Source organism: Tiliqua scincoides, chromosome 4, assembly GCF_035046505.1.
Source record: "Tiliqua scincoides isolate rTilSci1 chromosome 4, rTilSci1.hap2, whole genome shotgun sequence".
NCBI lineage: Eukaryota > Metazoa > Chordata > Lepidosauria > Squamata > Scincidae > Tiliqua > Tiliqua scincoides.
Genome location: NC_089824.1, coordinates 85,467,341 through 85,489,860, shown reverse-complemented (window position 1 = coordinate 85,489,860; position 22,520 = coordinate 85,467,341). Strand labels below are relative to the sequence as shown.

Here is a 22,520-nt window from a genome sequence, read left to right as displayed (position 1 = left end):
GGAGGTGGCAATACAAGAGGACCGAGTGGTCAAAGGCTCCAATTGCCTCTCACATCTCTTGAGGAGGGAGGAAGTGGGGGTGGGGAAGGCAGTGGATTTTTTTTTATTTTTCATGTGTTTTTTTTAAGGTGGGTGTGATGTGGGGGGCATCATTTTTAACTTTGCCCCGAGTGCCAGAGTGGCTAGCTATGCCACTGCCTGTATCTTTTAGGCAGCCACAACTGCTTCAACCCATTCCCTTCTCAAGGCTTCACTTCCTATTCCTACACCTATGTGGCAAATCTGAACTCCTTCTTATTGAGGGGCTAATGAAAGACCAGGAGTGAAATGGAGCCTCTTGGTTTCCCACTTTCTTAAGTTGCTGAATTAAACATACAAAGAGAATCCCTGGGCGATGTGGCACTTCTATGGAAGGGTCTTTATCAGAACGCTTCTTCTAGATCCCAGTTTTCATCTCCTTGTTTTGTTTTATTTTCTCCCAGACCTGCTACCAGCAAGGAATGGTGAAAGATTCACAGAGCGCTTCCTTCATGATGTGGTGGATATTCTCCTGAGCTATATCAAAAAGACCCATGATGGGAAGAGTAAAGTGCTGGATTTCCATCACCCACATCAGCTTCTGGAAGGGCTGGAGGGCTTCAGCCTGGAACTCTCTGATCAGCCACAGCCCTTGGAACAAATACTTGTTGACTGTAGAGATACCCTGAAATATGGAGTTAAAACAGGTAATAGGAAGACTGTTTTAAATATTATAAGCCAGTGTTTCAAGAAATGTCACTTTATTCTGTGTTACAGTACATTCATGTAATAAAGTGGATTTCACTACTTTCTCCAGAATACACCTAGCACCAATTTATTCATTTCCTTGGGCACTGATCCTGTTTGTGTGATAAAGGAATAGGTGCACACACTCCTAGTCCATGCACATAATGTAGAATGTGACACAAAAACCCTGGTTCTTTGTATAAGGAAAAGACCACATGAATCACTGTGAATGACACTCTGATGTCATATTCCCTTATGAATGCAGTGGAGAGATCAATGGCCTGGTGAGTGTATGAACTGACTCACTGATGATTCACTTCTTTGAGTATGATAGTTTGTTCCCTTACTGGTAGCTAGATGGCCAGTAAGGTATCAGATGATGGAATGCTCCCTTATGAATAAAAGAGCCTTACACCTTTGCAGACAACAAACAAATTGGCTTGTTTGTTGGCTTACTGAATGCCATATTGAACAAAATGGGATCATGTGCCAAGCCCCATCCCAACCCACACACATGTGATGTGTGTGCACTGCACAAACTGTACACATCTGTACACACCTTTCACTGCACAAACTGTACACATCTAGGTTTATCCATGCAGTTGGAAATTTGTTTTGTGCAGGGTTCTCAACTGCACAGTCTAAATGCACATAATATCTGTTGTCACATTCTGCTGAATGAACACAAGCCAGGACATGACCAGCCTTCTTCCCCCTGCAGTGGTGTGTGCAGTGGTGTGCCTTATCTGGTGATGTCTGCTGGGGATGTGCTTCCGTTTCCTCCAAAACTAACCCACTGCTCTCCTTTCCTCCACTTTGTCCCTCTCTTCCATTTCCAATCCAGGGAATGGGAGAAAGAAGATCAGAGGAGGCCAGAAGGTGGCCAAAGTGAGCACCCCTTAACAGTCTACTTCCTGAGGTGATGCCCTTAGTTGGCCTCATGGACAGTCTGGCCTTAGTCAAAGTCAATATCTGCAGTGATGATGCTCTTTCCCCTCTCCAACCCCAATTCTCAGGTCCAAGGGAAAGACTCTCACTTGTTAGAGGCATTTCCCATTTTGTGTATATTTAAATGTATCATTTGATGGGCAACCCAATCCTATCCTTGCTGGGGCCACTGGGTGCAGCGGTGCCAAAATGGTGACCACTGTATCCAGCAGCCCTGCTGAGGTCACTGGAGATCTCCTCAGGGGAGACCTTCATCCCCTTCCCCTGAGGAAAACCCCATGCCCCGCAATGGGGCTTCTCAAGTCTGCACCAGCTATTTTGCCAGCGCAGATTAGAGAACCTCCAATATGGAGGATAGGATCTGGCGGCCCCCTTCCAGGGCTGGTTCTTTCCCCACCCCACCCTCCCACCACCCTGGAATGCTTCTCCCTGCCCCCAAACCCTTATTGCCACCCAGAGCTCTTACCTTTTTCCAGACAGCGTCCACCCAGTGCTGGGCCCAATACCGACTGCTCCTGGTCGAACACCAGCATTCCCTCCTCACAGGGTGCTGTAAATTTGCTTTATGGCACTTTACAACACCCAGTGCTAGAACCCAGCGCACTGAAGGCCCATTGGATTGGGCCTTAATCACCTGCCATAGGCCCAAAGCTTCCTTTTTGCTAGCAGCCTCTTTCCCCATAATATACATACCAACAATGCTATGAAATACTCTGAGTTTGCAGGAATTTTTAAGTTCCAGAATCTAGGCTTCATTTTCTTTTCACAACACCTTCAAATTGCCCAAGTTAATTGGAAGTTTTGCTGAAATCTTCCAATAATTTCTTCCTAAACCACAACTTCATTTTGATTTATATATTTATATTTTAAGGACATCCTCGTTATTTCAACCAACTCTCCAGCGGCCTTGACATGATAGGACTTGCCGGGGAATGGCTAACAGCCACAGCAAACACAAACATGTAAGTAAATATAATAAATCCGCAATACTGTAACTCTTGGTTTTATATCAGATTAACAGCCCAATTCTACCTAAATCCCCCTGCACCTATGCAGTCATGCCAAGGGGCCGCGTGCTGCATCTCACAGGGGAGTTTCAAGGCCCAGAGATCTCCTCTAGGCAAGGGAATTCCCTTGCTCAGAGATAAGCCTACATTGCCCAACTGAATCTACTTGGATCTGTGCCAGCTACTTTGTTCGCACTAGTCCAAGTGGACCCAGGAAGGTGGCTCAAGGCTAGTATGGGAGCTAGAATATTGCCAGCACCACTGCTGCCTTTAAGGCTCCTTCTGATCTTGATCTGTCCTCCCTGTTTCCATTTCCTCCCCGTTTTCCCACTCTGCCCACCACCTGCCCCCACCACAGTCCAGCTTATGTTTCTGGGTTCTGCGGTGGTCTTGCCATTGAATACATGGGACTTATTTCTGGGTAGACATGCATAGGATTGTGCTGTAATTTGAATTAAGAAACAATATCAAGACCAAACTCCTTTGTATTACTTCAAATCAGAGCTGGTTTTGTTTTCCCCAAATCAAAACCATGATACCCCATCCTCTCTGAGTTTGTACCTAACAGGAAACTATAATTATGTAGCTCAGAATGAAACTGGTACATATTCGTCTCTCACACATGAAAGAGGAGAGGGGAGGGAAAGGATATGAAACTGTGACTAAGGCTTGTTCTCAGAGCTGGAAGTGGTGGTTTAATGTTCTGTCTGAACTGGGTAATTGTCTATTATTGGAATCTTTAACTCCATAATCTCCTTGATCACATCCATTGCTTATACCTTTCACACGAGTGGCAGAATTTTAGCAAAATGGGCATTGTTTAAAAACTTATAAAAAGATGACTTGAAAAGAGTGCAAATTCTTTCAAATTCATCTTTTATAATTTCTTACATGATGCCACTTTGCGGAACTAAGTAGCAAGTAGCAAAAGAGCACTTGTCTACAAATTGGGACTACACATCCAGCAGAATGAGTTGGAGATGAGACAGTAGAATCCTGAGTTACTAGGAGACTAATCTGATTTGATTTAGTATTTGCACACCGTTTTTTTGAAGAAAGGAGTTCAAAGTGTCTCATTTTATTCAAAGCGGCTTGCTTGAATAAAAATGAAGTTCTAATAAGAAAGCACCCCCAAAATGACATAATCACATTTGAGTCAAGATAATAATATATCAAATATCAAAGCACAACCTATCAGTGATGCAAAAAGAATTCAATGTACACTGCAGTTTAATACAAAGAACATGCGATATTGGGGGTGCAGGTGAGGCAAAACTGGCCTGTTGTTGTCCATGGAAAAGCACTGCAGCTGCCCTGCCTGCTTACACCTGAGGAGGCTCTCTTTACACCTGAGGAGGCTCTCATTACTTTCTCAGGTGTAAGGGGGACCTCCTTGGGTGTAAGCAGACGGGTCAGCTGTGGGGCTTTTCCATGGGGGCCTCACCTACCGCCCCCACTCCGCACACCCCTGTTTAATATAGAAACATCACTCCAAGGTAATTAATCAGAAGAATAAATACTTAACATAAACAATTCCAATGGAAAAAAAGCATAAGGACAATATATGAACAGTATAATACAGCAATATGAATAATCTGTATGCAAAAATACAAAATATAAAATACAAATGCATCTAAATTCAGAGGGATGTGACTAAAATATTCTAAGCTCAAACTGTTTAGGACATGACAAGAACCAATTGCTTTTCAAGAATAATAAATTACAGTCATTACTTAATTACATAATAAACAGTTGCATCTGCTGGGTAAATGCAAGCCCATTATCCAAGTAGCTCTTTGGGCCCCAGCCAAAGTACAAGAGTCATGTCATGGCAGCCGCTCCACAGGAGCAGCCGCAATTGCTACTGGAATGGCCCTTTCCACAGTTCCTGATAGCAGAGGAACGCTGCCTGCATTCTGTGGCGAACCCTGATATTTCAGTTCCCCATTAAGGGACTAGCACTGCTCACGGGACCTGTGCTATGGCATTTCTCTTACCCAGGGTGGATCGAATGGTCTCTTCTAAAGCACCATCACAAAGTCACATGTGGTTGCTCTGCGAATTTAGCCACCACTGTGCAATATGACTATATAGGACAGAGGAAAGAACAACAGCATGTGGGCAAGGTGCAGGATGATCAAAAGGATATTTTGATCAAAGGAAAGAGAAAATGAACCACATAGCCTCTGGCCCCGACTCCTATTATGCACTTACTGTATAGTTGCACGATATACTGCCTGCCTAGGAAACACTCCTTATTTAATTTTTAAAAGTACAGACAACACAAAAGTGGGAAAAGAGGGTATAACAATGACACAATGTTATATTTCGTCACATTATTGAAATAACAGATTTTAACTTGGTTGTTATGGGTAATATTCTAAGTCATTCTATGGATCAATGTGCTTCCACTTGCCAAAGAGGGAACAATTTTTTACAATCTTCCATTCCGCTGGTCCCCTGTGCTCCTCTGTGCTCCTAAGGGTTAGTGGAGGCTCTTGAGCAAGCATGCAAGTGACACAAAGGGCTGCAGAGGGAAGGGGAGAGTGGCAAAAATCTCCCCTCCCCACCACACACATAGACTGAACTTCTGGTCACAGAATACAATATTAGGATACAACCTTAAGCATGCTGGACATATTCATCTGCATGGTCAGAAGCCTGGTTCTGTGCCCAGATTTCTTGCTCGATGGAGATGGAAATCCACATTGATTTTTCTTTCTCCTTATCAAGCTACTTTAATTCCTTTGCACTGTTTACTTTTCTAACTATACTGTATTGGTTGCTTTAAAACATCAGGTTTACATATGAAATTGCTCCAGTATTCATTGTAATGGAGGAGATCTTACTCAAAAAAATGCATGAAATTATTGGATGGGGAGAAAGTGAAGCAGACGGAGTATTTTCTCCTGGTAAGTATATTTTAAAATTATTGAGCACTTATTCCAACCATTATTCAAATATATCAGAGTTGCTGGCATTTAAAGCTGCAAAGTACAATGAACAAGCACAGAGACAGACAGACAGACAGACAGACAGACATTAACAACAAAACCCAGCAGAAACATAATGTACTCCTTAAGCTGAGAAAGGCAAGAAAATGATATGGCTAGATCACCAGGTCAAACCTTTAAATAGAAGTTTAAATGCTTTCTTTGTCTCCAGGACTGGTGAAACAGTCTAAGCCATAGACGAGCGGTTGTGAGACAGCAACCTATGCTGCATTTTAGTTTCACTGCCATTGTAAATTCTTGTTACCTCATCTGAGATGCAAAATACATGGGGCTGTTTCCAGAGAAAGTGAGTGTCCATTCCAATATGACTGAAGGCCCAATCCTATCCAATTTTCCAGCACCAGTGCAGCCAAAATACAGCCCCAAGAAAAGGGAACAAATGTTCCCATACTTTGAGGAGGCCTCTGGGCCTACCTCCTCACCACAGGATGCAGTGAATGCCCCATTGGCATGGCTGCACTGGCACTGAAAAATTGGATAGGTTTGGGCCCTTAGGCACCAATCCTACTGAGGTCTTGCACTCCCAGAACTAGAATACTGGCTGTTTTGTGCTTTGGGCCACTGCTACAAATGGGCAGTGTCACGGCACAAACAGCAGTAGCTAAAGAGGCCTCCATCAATGTTGGTAAATTGGCGGCAGAGGCAATGCGGTGGAGGTTGTGAGTGGAGAGGGCAGGGTTGTTTCAGGAAGGATGGTGTGGGCAGAAGGGGGTGATAGATTTTGGCAGCACGAGCATGTACCAGATTTTATCCCCCTTTCTCAAATCACTTCTCTCTCCTTGGTCCCATGCCAGCAAAATACCTAGTGTAGGTCCAAGGAGACTCCTATGGAAAATGCCAGTAGATGAAAAGATTTGAAGAGATCTCCATTTGGAAACACAAGATCTAATGCGCTGAGCTGGATCCAGTGGTGTTGCTAACGTGTGCAAGCTGCGCTGGGTGACATGCACAGGAGGGGTGTGTGTGTGTGTGTGTGTGTGTGACACAACTACTGGTCAAAATAGTTAAAATCGCAGTTTTTAAGAATAATACCATCATGTTATATATCATTCAATGTGTAATTTACAACAGAATGCAATGAAACAAACTGTGATGAAATACCTTTATCCTATCAAAACTTATAGCCAAAAATGTCATAGGGCCAGGTGATGATGCATTGCCAGGCCTATCACCTGCACAGGAGGAGGTCCATCATCGGGGTGACACTCTGGCCTCCCGTACCAGGTGATGCAAACCCTAGTGACACCACTGACTAGATCCTTCATTTCCAAGAAGAATAAACTATCCAAGCGAAAGTATCTTTTGTCTTTGTCTTCCAGGGGGCAGCATATCAAACCTCTACAGCGTTTTAGTTGCCCGGTATAAACGTTTCCCTGAGATTAAAACTAAAGGCATGGCGGCTCTTCCAGACATTGCACTATTTGTTTCTGAACATGTAAGTACTGCACTTTCAAGAATTCTGTATACATTCTCATATATGCCTGTTAGGAAGATAAAGCGGGGTATAAATGTGTTAATAATAATCATAATAGAAGACAAAGAACGTGAGACGATTACAAGATACCAAGACCTGCAAATAGAATTTGGGTGTCTCTGGGAAATGATAATCAATGTTGTGCCAACGGTCACTGGTGCCCTTGGAGCAGTGCCTGGAATTCTGAAGAAGCACCTTGATATTCTTGGACTTGAGCAAATTACACCAGCTAAACTCCAGAAAACAACCTTGTTTGGAACAGCAAGAATCCTATGGTGAAATCTCTGCAATTCCCAGGATCTTGACTAGATCCTGACCATAATGAGCCCAGCATAGGCTGTGATGAAGATCAATTGATCAATCTTCATCAATTGATGAAGATCAATAAGTCACCGGGCCCTGATGGCATACACCCAAGGGTTATTAAGGAATTGAAGAATGAAGTTGCAGATCTCTTGACTAAGGTATGCAACTTGTCCCTCAAAACGGCCACGGTACCAGAAGATTGGAGGATAGCAAATGTCACGCCTATTTTTAAAAAGGGAAAGAGGGGGGACCCGGGAAACTATAGGCCGGTCAGCCTAACATCTATACCGGGTAAGATGGTGGAATGCCTCATCAAAGATAGGATCTCAAAACACATAGACGAACAGGCCTTGCTGAGGGAGAGTCAGCATGGCTTCTGTAAGGGTAAGTCTTGCCTCACAAACCTTATAGAATTCTTTGAAAAGGTCAACAGGCATGTGGATGCGGGAGAACCCGTGGACATTATATATCTGGACTTTCAGAAGGCGTTTGACACGGTCCCTCACCAAAGGCTACTGAAAAAACTCCACAGTCAGGGAATTAGAGGACAGGTCCTCTCGTGGATTGAGAACTGGTTGGAGGCCAGGAAGCAGAGAGTGGGTGTCAATGGGCAATTTTCACAATGGAGAGAGGTGAAAAGCGGTGTGCCCCAAGGATCTGTCCTGGGACCGGTGCTTTTCAACCTCTTCATAAATGACCTGGAGACAGGGTTGAGCAGTGAAGTGGCTAAGTTTGCAGACGACACCAAACTTTTCTGAGTGGTAAAGACCAGAAGTGATTGTGAGGAGCTCCAGAAGGATCTCTCCAGACTGGCAGAATGGGCAGCAAAATGGCAGATGCGCTTCAATGTCGGTAAGTGTAAAGTCATGCACATTGGGGCAAAAAATCAAAACTTTAGATATAGGCTGATGGGTTCTGAGCTGTCTGTGACAGATCAGGAGAGAGATCTTGGGGTGGTGGTGGACAGGTCGATGAAAGTGTCGACCCAATGTGCGGCGGCAGTGAAGAAGGCCAATTCTATGCTTGGGATCATTAGGAAGGGTATTGAGAACAAAACGGTTAGTATTATAATGCCGTTGTACAAATCTATGGTAAGGCCACACCTGGAGTATTGTGTCCAGTTCTGGTCGCCGCATCTCAAAAAAGACATAGTGGAAATGGAAAAGGTGCAAAAGAGAGCGACTAAGATGATTACGGGGCTGGGGCACCTTCCTTATGAGGAAAGGCTACGGCGTTTGGGCCTCTTCAGCCTAGAAAAGAGACGCTTGAGGGGGGACATGATTGAGACATACAAAATTATGCAGGGGATGGACAGAGTGGATAGGGAGATGCTCTTTACACTCTCACATAATACCAGAACCAGGGGACATCCACTAAAATTGAGTGCTGGGCGGGTTAGGACAGACAAAAGAAAATATTTCTTTACTCAGCGCGTGGTCAGTCTGTGGAACTCCTTGCCACAGGATGTGGTGCTGGCGTCTAGCCTAGACGCCTTTAAAAGGGGATTGGACGAGTTTCTGGAGGAAAAATCCATTATGGGGTACAAGCCATGATGTGTATGCGCAACCTCCTGATTTTAGGAATGGGTTAAGTCAGAATGCCAGATGTAGGGGAGAGCACCAGGATGAGGTCTCTTGTTATCTGGTGTGCTCCCTGGGGCATTTGGTGGGCCGCTGTGAGATACAGGAAGCTGGACTAGATGGGCCTATGGCCTGATCCAGTGGGGCTGTTCTTATGTTCTTATGTTCTTATGAAATTGTTTAACAATAATAGTATATTTTACTGAGATCAGATGATGATGCTTTTTAATATTGATTGCGTGCATCATTTTTCATCACCTCCATAGGCCTAATAATAAACTAATTCCCTAGTAACGTCATTGCCAGCTGCAACAAATTCTAAGTAAGGAAGCGTTATTAAGGTGCTAGCAACAAGCAGAGAAAGCATTTATCAGTTCCACCTTGGTGGGCTTTCAACCTGATCACCAAATCAATCCATTTAAGTAATAATGAAGTTGAACTGTAGTCCTATTGACACCACCAAGCTAAAAGTGGCTTGAATCCGAACATAATAGTTCTTCAGTGAGGTTAACATGTAATTCTTGAAGACAGAAGCAATTCTGAAGTAATTTTCCAACTCTTGTGAGTGTTTGACGATCTTTCCTCTATTTAACCTCTTCATCCTTAAACTTCTAAGAGCCATTATTCAGTCAAGAAAGCCGCAGCAGTGCTTGGGATTGGAATGGATAATGTTATTGCTGTCAAGTGTGATGAAAGGTAATACCCTCATATATTTCCTTTTGTACTGAGGTTTATTTTTTCAGCTACGTTCATAGCCCAGAATGCTAGCATCATGTTAGATACACTTCAAAAGCAGGGGTGGGTATTTGGTGATCTTTTTCTTTAAAGGGAAGATCTGAATAGGTTTTGTGCATTGTAAGCATACTATTGTCCTTAATTGGTACAACTGCATATCATTTTACATTGACTGATCCAGATAGCTCTAACTCTCCTATAATGAAGGAAGAAAGATGGGATCAGGAGCAAGTAGCAGCAATGCAAGACTTATGTCCAAGTCAGTCATGAAGAGCTCCTCTTTAATGGGGAACGGAGGCAAAAGCACAGAACACAACAGATTTAGAATTAGCTGCTATTTGGACCTGTCTAGTGGTGTAGTAAATGGGGGACAGGGGGCAGTTTGCCCTGGGTGCCAGGCTGGAAGGGGGTGCTGCGAAGTGTGAGTGTGCATCTGCTCCAGCCGCTTCCTGAGTCCGAACAACTGCTGGAGCGTGTGCTTACTCACCGTGGTGATTTTTGGCAGCCTCCTCCATGAGAACCTGGAAGTGATGTTATGACCTTGCATGATATCACAATTTTGTTGCCCTAGGCGCTGCAGCTCCTGGCGACAGCACTAGATCTGCCTACTCCATGGAAATGAAAGGACACATTTTTTCTTACTGTTTATATCATGTTACATTATGTTACATTGTGTTGGAATAAAGCACCCAGGAATAGCTTTGGTCAGAGCTGGCAACTATGGCATGGCGGCAATCCTATCCACACTTTCCTGGGAGTGAGCCACACTGAACACAGTGGAACTTAGTAGATATGCATAGGATTGGGCTGTCTGGCTTTGCTCACAGAATATTCAAGCTGGGAGAAAGGGGTGGAAAGATTTCCACTGAGTCTTTTGCAGATCTCCAGCAAAGCTGTACACACAAAACTGAGTGATATTTAACAACTGTTACCTCTCTTTTCTTAAAATTTTGATAGGGGAAAAATGATACCATCTGAATTGGAGAGGAACATTCTCAAAGTCAAAAAACAGGTTTGATTTTTGTTTTTCCTCCTATTTCTACATATAAGCCAACCATATTCAAAACTACTTCAGGCATCTGATAAAACAGGCCCTTCTCTACAAAAGCTCATGCCACACACACACAAACTGTAATCCCTCAGGTGTTCCTCTTCATGGCTATGCTTCTGGAATGTATCTCTCTCTTTTTATAAAGTTTTCAATGTCCATACTGAGCTAAATTTGATGTTAGCTGGACATTTGGAAATGGAGCAAAGGATCACGAGATTTGGTCTCAATGATCTTTTAATGATTTCTTTATCTAGATAAGTGAATAGATTGCCAGGAGTAGTTGCTACTGCATCTGCTGCTTCTTTGGCTATCTACCCTGCTACTGGTCCCCTGTTTGCTTACCTACCTTCTCCCTCTACGACAAACTCTGAAACATCAAACCTGGTGACTTTTTCTTCCATTTCTAAATATCCATATATACATGTGTGTGTGTGTGTGCGTGTGTTTGTGTGTGTGTGTGTGTGTAAATTATAAACCAGTAGCATAGCTATAGGGGGGCACAGCACTACGTTTTGCAGGGCATCTCAACATGCTGTGTAAGCTGTCCCTCCCCCATTGGAACCATTTCCAGCTGCCAGAAATGACTCTGATGATGAGAGGGAGGGGCAGAATACATGGCACATTGAGGCACCCTGCAAAACTTAGGGCTCCGTCCCCCCTATAGCTACACTATTATGGGATATTATCTAATTCAGTTTGCTGAAATATGACATAATGTATTGGCTATAGGACATTTGATCACTCTATCCTACAGCAGTGCTTGCAGGGAAGAAAATTGCACTGTAACAATCACTGTAGCAAGGGGTGCTGATGACATGCATGACATAAGAAGCATCTGTGTTGCCTTTGCTCTTATGCAGGCTGTCATTTTGTATTCTTTTTCAGGGCCAATTACCACTGTATGTTAGTGCCACGGCTGGGACAACGGTATATGGGGCTTTTGATCCTCTTGTCAGTATTGCTGACATATGTGAGAAGTACAACCTCTGGATGCATGTGGATGTAAGGGTTTTCTTTCTTTCTTAAACCACGTATTGTAGCTAAGTAGTATTAGAATGAAGTTGTTTGAAATTAACAAAGAGGGTAAATTTAGTTGACCAGAAAACTAGTGTATTGATTGGTGCTTTGTAAAATCAGCTTGTTCATGTATAGCATAAAGAGCGGTAACAATTAGGTGTATATCACTTTAAAGGGGCATGAAGTCATCAGCAGTGACCAGCATTATTCACTTAGTACAAACACAGTTTTGAAATGTGGTATCATTATCATATCAGAATGACACCCTGGGTTAAGATAGCCCTAATGGAATGGCGCAATAGATTGTTCCACTATTTGTTCATGTGACTAATTGTTTATTCAGCACACCCATTTACCTGTATAATATTTTTTATTACATTTAAATGATAAATTGTAAGACTACTGCCACTCCGTACGTGATTTTGGATGGCTGAACTGTTAGCAGAAGTGAAGGATTAAAGCAGTCCTATGCATAGGTAACTGTAAACAGAAACAGGAAGCAGAAAGTTTCCTGTACACATAGGAAAAGCATAGCATAGCAGTCCTAAGCACAGGAAACTGACTTTTGTTAAGAACTTTACTGGGACAAAGAAAGAACTGCAGTTATTGTTACACAGGTAGAAACCTGTGTTTGACAGGAGAAGTAGTCAAACAGGTGGAGAAGACAGCAATCCACAAGTGTAAAACAAACAGCAAACTCCCCCTATTGGTGGTGGCCAATATTAACACCCTTGCTGACCATATATATACCAGTTTGTTCAGCTTCCCTGAAAGGAGCAATTTTCAGGGACATTCACACTCCTGAAGTCTGCCCCCTACACCCCAAAAAAGGCCTGGGCGAGCAAGCCTCCGTGGAATGGGGGCTGTAGTTCAGCTACCATGTCCAGAAAATGTGTGTTTTGACTAGATTTTTGTCCCTTCTGGATATTGTGCTTTGATCAAATCACAGACTATTCCTGAGGGAATATTTAAGCACATAAAAGCACAAGAAGAGCCCTGCTGGATTATACCAAAGGTTCATCTAGTCCAGCAATGTCCCACAATGTCTCACCAGCTAAGCTGGGAAGCCCACAAGCTAGAGATAAATGTATAGCCTTCCTGCTATTGGATTTCAGAGGCACAAGGTCTCTGACCCTGGAGGCAGCAATCAGCCATAATGACTAGTAGACCTGCCCTCCATGTAACAGAGTAAATAGTAAATCATTAGTAAACAGTGTTTAAGATAAATGTATGTCTCATATTTCATAGGCCGCATGGGGAGGTGGCTTGCTATTGTCACGAAAACATTCCTATAAACTGAGTGGCATTGAAAGGTAAGAATATGTTTTTGTTTGGTAACTAAGTTAGAGCAACATCAGTCCCAGTCATTTCCTTAATACCTGTTCTGTCCACAGCAGGATATAGAACATGGCTTTATACGTAATATAATATGCCACTGGTCCTTCTAGAAAAGTGTTGATTTTCTGGTTCAGTATACAGGGTGACCTAAAAGTAGGTGAACAGTAGGTGGAATAAATGTTATCATTTACTGCCCACCTACTTTTGGATCACCCTGTATATTTCTAAGGCCTCCAGCAAAGGTCTTTCCTATCCTTGCTACTCAAGATAGTTCCAAGGACTGGAGATCTTACACATGCAAGGTATACAGTACATAAAAGCTATGGCCCCTCCACAGTCTTAAGTCTCACACATGGAGATTCACCAATTCTTTAGTCCTCAACTGTCCTGCTTCATTTAATTATTTTCTGCACTTTCTATCAGCTTTGTCTTACCTTCCACCTTCCTACGTTCACCTATCCTGCTTCTGTCACCTCGTACAAACAATGCACTTTCTCACTGTTGCTCTTTGTTCTCCATAGTGATTGTTACTCAGGGCAGAAACTGAACAGCTATTTTGTGAGCTGTTTCATTGAGAGAAGCACTCCTGGAGTGCACCCCCTTTAATGAAACAGACAATTTTAATTTAAAGAGCTCAACAGAACAAAACGCATCTTTACATTCCAGCTTCTGTGGGTGCAACTGTATGATGTTTGCATCAGCATATGCTACATTCTTGTCCTTTCAACATCTGAAAGAATTCTATCAACAATCTCTTTACTTTTCCTATCCCTATTGTTCTCCTGTTGAGTTACTTAATAATAAACATTATGGATCAACGTTGCATATCTAGAAAATATTATTTGTTAAGTGATGTCATATGGATATGTCATACTAACACTGAGGCATGCAATTATATTGTTATGATTATATGATCTATTAAAAATCTGGCATACTCATTAACTTTTAATACTTCTCCTAGAGCTAATTCTGTGACCTGGAATCCTCACAAATTGATGGGTACCCCCTTGCAGTGCTCAGCATTCTTAATCCGGGAGAAGGTAAATCTGAGGTTTCCTTTCTTTTGCCAAGGTGGGCAGAACTAAACATTTAGTGGCAAGTACAGGATTTGTAGCCAGTTTTAATACCGCCTCCTAGGGATAAATCTGTTACATAAATTTCACATGAGCACAACTAGGACTGCAATCCTACATGCATTTCCAATTGAATTGTCTGTTCAGTCGTGTATGACCCTTAGCGACACGCATTTACTTGGGATTAAGTCTTCTGGCAAGGGACTTACAGCAGAGTAAACATAATTATGATTGAGCTCTAAGTTATCGTAGTTGCATGCTTGGAATAGATTGTGCTCTGACTTTTTTTAAAACCACATTTTTCTAACTGGGAAAAAGGTTTTGGATGAGTTACATTTCCTGCACAATCTGTGACCCATCAATTTGAATGCAACCAGCCTGTCATGTATGGTTCCCTGTCAAGCACCTGTTGCTGATGGCTGCTTGAGACTATAAAACCAGATATATTAAGCACCTCTTACATGGCTGGTGGGCTGCATTCAGCTTGGTGGATGATGATTCATGCAAGACTGCTCAGGCTGACTTATGGAAATATTCAAGTTGCATTCTTTGGTCAAGCATATTCACAAATGTGGCAGGTCTTGACAGTTCTTTCCCTCTGCTAGGGTCTCCTTCAAGCCTGTAATCAGCTCTGTGCCGAATACCTCTTTCAGCCCGACAAACACTATGACACTGCTTATGACACTGGGGACAAGACCATCCAGTGTGGACGGCATGTTGATGTTTTCAAACTATGGCTTATGTGGAGGGCAAAGGTAGGAAACATCTTGCCAAGCAAAGAATTTGCTGTGGAATGAGCCCTTGAGTCCTAGACTAATGAACATGTAGACACAACACTCACTCAAAGGAGGAAAAGATGGAGGCACTAAGTGTGTTATCAGTTTGCACAGAAAACCCAGAAAATGGAGGGGATCTGTGAGTCAATGATCAGGCCTGCCAGAGTCCAAGGTTATCTATCTGCAGCTGCTGGTTTAAGGTGGAAGTGTTGCAGACATCATGGACAAAGGTGCCAAGGCACAGTAATCTCTTGTGGCAAAGGTGGGGGAAAAGGCAGTAAAGTGCTTGAAAGAAAACCCAGGTGGGTTAGGCAGTAGCCACAACAAGCTCCGAGGAGTGACGCAAGGCAAAGAGCCTGCAATTGCTTTCCTAGGACAAGGGGTGTGTTGCAAGGCAGCTTGGTGAAAGCTGAAGCAGTGGTGTACAAAAGGGGCTGCTCAGCAGGTGCTGGAACAGCAGCTTTTCAGTGGTGCTCAGAGGAGGGAAGCCAGAAGAAGGAAGAAAGATTGGAAAGGGAGAGAGTGGTTCTCCCTTGGGCCTGTTCTGGGTGCAAGCTGGCATTGTTGCAGGTTATAGGCAAAGATGGACACCAGGAGGATTTCAAGGAAAACAAGTTTTATTTCTTTTCAGCCGGCTGCTGATCACAGAGGAATAATTTCCAAAGTCTGCGACCCCGATTCTTTCGGGGTTCTGAGTTGATATACAAAACAAACTTTCATTGCAAAGCATTGGCTAGACTTCTGATTGGCACAATGTAAATTGCAGAGCGTTGGATACTCTTGATTGGCAAACAGCATATCACGTGAGGCTTTGTCTCTGCCTACACAGCCCCTTACTTAATTCTTGTCCAGCATGCTCTTACTAAATATGGCACTTTAGAAACATGTAAAATCTTTCTTACTGTAAAAATCCCCTTCTTCTCTTCTCCGTATTAGCTTATTAATTCGCCTGCAAAAGTCCCTTTTTTCTTCTAACCACCTGTCTGTTGCGGTTAGCTAGCAGTTTCCCATTTTTGAGGTGCTAGCTGCAACACGACTTGCTTTTTTTAACACAGACACAAAAGGGCATTCTGGTGGCATCTTTTAAGATGTCTTTTTGACCCAAGCAGCTAAGTATAGGGCCTAACTTTGGCCAAAGCACTCTGCTTATGCTCAGAGCTAGGCCCAAACAGGGGTCTGAATGGGCTCACACACTCTAAATTCTGGGGGACTCTCCCACAGCATGATGGTTCTTGGGTAGTGGAGGGAATGGGGGCACTTGATGGGGCATCAGTGGGTAAAACAAACAAAGAGACCAACACATGACCAGTGAACAAACAAAGAATGTGATCCAGTTTTCATGGGGTGAGCTCATCAAAGACCTTTGTTTTGAGCCATGATGGCCCTTGAATGCTCATCCCCAGCTCAAGATGGATATCTCTGCTGTTCTGCACTCTGCCAAGGGTGCAGCAACAAACTCCTGATTTGCTCTGAAGGCCAGGGCCTCAATTAACAGACAGCTCCTGATTAGAGTTGGCCATAGTGTTGGTGACCGAAGCTAGGGTTGGGGATCCTTTTTTTGGTGTCATGAATGACTTTGTTCACTCCAACCCAAGACGTTCCCAGGATGTGGCTTTTGTTTACAGGATTAAATTTTCTGTGTAAGCAAGGTGTGACCAGTCACTGAATTTCCCCATTAGAAATGAAAGGCAAGGCTTCTCTCAAAGCAGCCAGCTAGAGTTGGGGATGGGGGATTTCTCTGACAAACCAAAGTTGTGGACTTCCTTGAGGCTTATGGAATCTGAGGCCTCTTGCTATCCGTTCAGTTCAAAAGCCACAAGTCTGGCCTGGGTCATGCTGTGCTAACTTGCATCAAGCACACCCGTACACATGTAAATGAACGTCATGCATTTAAGATACAAATAAAAAGCTTGTCAAGTAACAGTAAAGCTTGTCTTGATGTTGATTTGTTCACTGATTCCTCACAGGGCACACGAGGATTTGAGATTCTTATCAACAAATTTCTGGAACTTGCAGAATACCTTTATAAGGAACTGAAAACCAGAAAGAACTATGAACTTGTATTTGCTGCTGAGGTAAATACTGAACATGGGTAGTGTTACTGGATAAGACATCGATTCTGGGACCCTATTTTCTGTGTTAGTCTGTTGGGGCAAAAGCAACAGGGAGCCTTGTGATACCTTAAAAGATCAACTAACACATTTATTGCACTAATAAGCTTTCATAGTCCAAAGCCCACTTCATCAGATGCATGGTTATCATCACCTGGCAGGTGTATATAAACATGGGATTAAAGAAAGGAGAAAAAATATTGTCAACAGTGGGGTTAAGGGGCTATGAAATGCCAAGGGATACAGCCTGAGACCATTTAAATGTAAAGCTTAAATGCAAGAGAGAGTACGGTGATTATTCGCCATAGTAGATCAAGCAGTCTTTCTGACTGTGCTATGTTAACAGATGCAGTGAGATAGAAACCACAATTTCCTATTAGAAACTTAATGGGAGTGTTCAGAACTCATGCTTCCAAAATGTAAGGCAGGTTCCCTCAGGAGGCTCAGGCAAACACGATTGTCTTCTGCTAAGCCCAGTTTTTATGTGTGTCTTGGTTGGGTTAGGAGGTGAAGCACTGCTATCGCTTTCACTTCCCTCCCCATAGCAGAGTTAGTCTTGGACTTGTGCTTTCTCCTATTTCTTGCAGCCATTTTATTTTCCTAAGCCCCATCCTTCTAGGACTAGTCACCCGCTTTGGAAACATTGGTTGAAAAGCAAGATTTTAAAAAGAAAGGGCAGACAAAGACAAAAGCTCAGGTTACTGCATTTAAATGTCTAATTCTGTAATCCTATACACTCTTGGGAATAGTAGCGTAGCTAGAGTGGTACAAAATAGTAAGTAATGCAAGCTCCCAAACCCGAGTGTAAGTGGCCCCTCCAACCCACCCACTTGCTGCCTGAATGGCTCAGAAAGCGAGTGGAAAGGGCTGCTTACACTCACATTCGGAAGCCTGCACTACTTAACATTTTGCACCGCTCTAGCTACACTACGGAGTAGGAGGAAGCCCCACTGAATATTATAAACTTGAATATCAATGCTATAACAGTGCAATTCTAGGCATGTCTATTCAGAAGTAAGTCTCACTGAGGAAGTAGTAGCCCAATTCTGTTGGGTGCTTACAGCAGGAGATCTCCTGATCTGCCACCATAAGTGCCTGTGCAATCCCACAGAAGACAAGCCTGTGTCATGCACTGCACTACTGCCAGTACAAATGACTGGAGGCCCCATGCATGTGCCAGTGGCTGACCCAGGGTGCACAGGAGCAGGTAAGGTGGTGGCAGAGGTGAATTGTGGACGGTTTGAGGAGGAGCAGAAGTGGGCTTTTCGCTCTAGAAGTGGGCTTTTTGCATTAAAAAATGAGAAAGTTCAGCAACCTGGAAGTCAATCCTAACCAACTTTCCAGCACTAGCATAGCTGTGCCATGCACTGCATCCTGCAGTGAGGAGACAGTGAAGGGAGCCTTCTCTAGGTATGATCATGTTTGTTACCTTACCTTGGGGCTGCATTGCTGCTAGGTCAGTGCTGGAAAATTGGTTAGGATTGCACCCTTAGTGGTGGTGTTGTTGTTGTTGTTGTTGTTGTTAACAGTATTTATATACCGCTTTTCAACAAAAAGTTCACAAAGCGGTTTACAGAGAAAAATCAAATAATTAATGGCTCCCTGTCCCAATAGGGCTCACAATCTAAAAAGACGTAAAAGAACACCAGCAGGCAGCCACTAGAAAAGACACTGCTGGGGTGAGGAGGGCCAGTGATGACATAGTTATATCACCTCCAAAACTTCCAGGTTGCCAAGCTCCACGGTGAAGTTGGGTCATGGGGCTAAAAAGATTGAGAACCACTGCTAGACACAAACCCTGAAAGAAAAAGCCCAACTGCTGATAATATGATGAATCTGCAGGTGAATTGAAAAAGGTTAAAATTTGGGTTCACAGTTAACATTTGCTGCAGAAGTACACACAGACACGTATTTTATTTTGCAATGTATTTATTTTAAAGCCTGAACTCACCAATGTGTGCTTCTGGTACATCCCTCCAAGTCTTCAACAGATCCCGAAGGGACCAGAGAGAGAAAAAAGGCTCCATCAGGTAAAAGATCTAATGGATATTTTCTATCAGATCAAGAAGGTAAAGCATAGAACTAGGATGCTTCATTCCATGATGGGTGGGTGGAACAAGGGGACAGAAGGTCTCAGTTTGTTTTGTCCGAGTATTGGCACTTCCACATGCCTCTAGGTTGTTACCCTTGTTCTCTGTGGTCAGTATCTGGGCAGGAATTTATCCTATTCCCTGCTTGCACCTAACACTACGTTTGGGAAAACTTCAGCTCTGCATCTTGAGTTATGCTGACAATATTATCTAAGAGGAGCTTCATATATATGGTGAAAATGCAGAAACAGAAGGTGTGAATGGGTTACACTTCCTCTTTCCATACTACCATACAGTGTGTGGAAGAGTTAGCTGTTGCGTATTTCCAACCAGAAAGGGAGAGTGGTGAGACCAGTGGAGCTCTGCCAGAAGGCCCAACACTGAGTCTCTCAAGAATGCGCTGGCAAAATAGCCGGCTGAGACTTGAGAAGCCATTTTGCGGGGCTTGGGGCTTTCCCTGGGGGAAGGGGACGAAAGTGTCCTTCCCCTGAGGAGACCTCCAACTGCTTCCCAGCACCCTCTATATACAACAGTAGCCACTTTGGTGTCACTGCTCCAGTGGGTGCCAGGAAGCTCAGGATTGGGCTGTTACTTCTCAGTAGACATGCATAGGATCCTGCTGTTAGTGACTCATGCATTTCAGGTCATATAACTGTAATTGTTACCTACAAGGTTTTTATCACTATAGATTACTAGGTATACAGGTCCAGCCTATTTATACACGGATTTTTAATACACAGATTTGACTCAGCACGAATGGCCACTGCAAATGAGAAAGAATGTGCTGATCCCTAGAGAAGGGGAAAAATGCATCCCTTTAAAATCAGTTTAAAAAACTGAACAGTCCTTTAACAACAGCCTCCTTAATGAGAGAGAGAGAGAGAGAGAGAGAGAGAGAGAGAGAGAGAGAGAGAGAGAGAGGGCGCAGCTGGCTGACAATCCATCAATCCTTCTCTCTCCAGCGGGCCCCTTCCTTCCCCCTGAGCAGAAAGGTGATCACTTTGCATTGGTGAAGTGAGGGGCTGAGTGAAGGGCCTTTCTTTCTAAGTGCTTGGAGGAGGACTGATTGATGGATTGTCTTCTAAATGACTCTTATCTTACATCACAAAGGTCAGCAAGGCTGTCTTTAAATCACCCGCACAAAGAAACTTTGTTTTTCAAATTTATTTGCTATAGTGTGTTTTTTGCCATCCAAAAACTTGGATGCCTGAGGGAACCCACGCAAATAATGAGGATCAACCTGTACTTTATTTTAAAAGGCAATGTGTTATTTAAGGTCACAGTCCCATAACACTCTACACTTTACTGTTCAATATAACATAATAGATGTCCCTCATTTCACATATCATAGTTCCAGAGGGTCCCTTTTGTCCGAAATTTCAATCTAGCAACTTCATCATACCATTTCAATAAGTCCAGGTCACCACCCACTCCCAAGACTCGTCACTGTGAGATCCCAGAAAGTAATTTCCACACTTTTTTTTCATCCAGGTTGCTCCAAAAATAAAAGCCAGGATGATAGAAGAAGGCACTACAATGGTTAGCTATCAGCCTCACGGGAACAATGTGAATTTTTTCAGGATGGTCTTTTCAAATCCAGCAACCAAGAAGTCAGATGTTGATTTCCTCCTGGAAGAAATTGAAAGGCTTGGGAAGGATTTGTGAGAGCTGACATGATTTCTTGAAAATGGAGAGCAACATTACATGGGTGTAAACTTGAATGCTTTGTCATTACTGTTCCTCATACCTTGGATGTGTTAGGGTTCTTTATAACTGGAAGAAACCATAGCTACAAATAATACCTGCAATGACGACAATTCACCTTTTTAACTCTCTTCAAATATAAAATTTCATTGTATGTCATGTAAGTCATGCTTGTCAATAGCCATTTCCTGGTCACCTTACGAGGAGTAAAAAATCACCTCCAGGTGACCAGGCAGGAACATTTCACAAAAGTTGGTCCTTTTTTTTTTTTTTGGGGGGGGGGGGGAGTCACATACAACTAAGGTGTATGTGGAAGGGTGGGTAGTAATGGGTTGTGTGAAGCTTCTCTCGTCATTTCCATGGACTTTTCTGCATCCATGCTCTCCAATATGGACAGAAAGTCCTCAGGGTGACTGTGATATCCCTGCTTTGCTGAATGATGTCTGCACTTGTAGGGTACTTGGTTTCTTACCGCAGTAAAGCAATTGTGCTAACATCAGAGTGGCAAGCTGGCACATGCATGCTGACATCTGACAAGAGCACATGTATGTTCAGTATTGCTGGTTGTACAATAATTTGCATTCCATTTTGCTTCTTGCCTTTAAAACACAAGCAAACAGAGGGCACAATCTGAAAAGGGGATACGAATCACAAACATCTGCCTGTAGCCCACCCTGAAAACAGCTAACTACAACCTCAAAAATCAATGCTTTGCTTGTTTATGTTGCACATTATGCTTTTCAGGCACCTACATTTGAATGTGAGATTTGAATGAATTATCTATTTTAATATTTTGATGTTTTTCAACCTGAAGAAATCATTGCTTATTTATTAGAAAACTATATTTGTGTTGTGTTGATGTTGGTTATTGTCTGCTTGGACTTGAACAGGGACTCAGGGCCCAATCCTAAAGCTCCTCAGCACTTGTGCTGAGCTCCACCATCAGTGCTGGGTGTCACAAATGTGCTGTAAGTCATGTTCCCAGCACACAGAGAGGAGGAACTGCAGGCATTGGGTCAGCATCAGTCTCCAGCAGCATTGGCCGGCAGTAAGTAGTTTCGGGGTGGGGGGATATGCATAGTGGATGGAACAGGGCAGGGGGGAGTGAAGTGGGGGGAGGAACCAGGGTGGGAAGGGGTGGGACCGGCAGAGCTCTGGTCCACCGTATCCTGAACTCCATGTCAGGCCGGAAGGCCTGACCTAGGGTCTCTCAAGTCTACATTGGCAAAATAGCTGGTGCAGACTTGAGAAGCCCCATTGCGGGGCTTGGAACTTTGTCTGGGGAAAGGGAATTAAAGTCCCCTTCCCCCAAGGACACTTCCTGTGGCTTTCTGGTGCTGGGTATCCACTTTGTCATCACTGCTCCAGGGGGCACTGGGAAGCTCATGGTTAGGCTGCCTATAAACATAAAACAGTAGATCAGGAGAGCAGCTGCTCTGTGGGGCAGGATTGAGCCTTACTTGGACCTAGAATTTTAATATGTGTGTGCCTCCTTTACATTAGGTGCTCCCTAGGTAAGAATGTGGAACTT

General features: G+C 43.4%; 1 protein-coding gene across 1 annotated transcript; it reads left to right on the top strand.

Annotated features, from left to right (window-relative positions):
- The first annotated feature begins 704 nt into the window (after positions 1-704).
- On the top strand, positions 705-21,057 carry LOC136647347 (glutamate decarboxylase 1-like). Its single transcript, XM_066622825.1, has 13 exons — positions 705-725; positions 2,585-2,675; positions 5,520-5,632; positions 7,054-7,169; positions 9,711-9,790; positions 10,787-10,841; positions 11,766-11,882; positions 13,146-13,210; positions 14,197-14,275; positions 14,914-15,063; positions 17,052-17,159; positions 19,136-19,225; positions 20,777-21,057. The coding sequence occupies exons 2-13, from the start codon at positions 2,626-2,628 to the stop codon at positions 20,948-20,950; spliced, it is 1,197 nt and encodes a 398-aa protein (XP_066478922.1). The 5' UTR covers positions 705-725; positions 2,585-2,625; the 3' UTR covers positions 20,951-21,057.
- Positions 21,058-22,520: the final 1,463 nt, after the last annotated feature.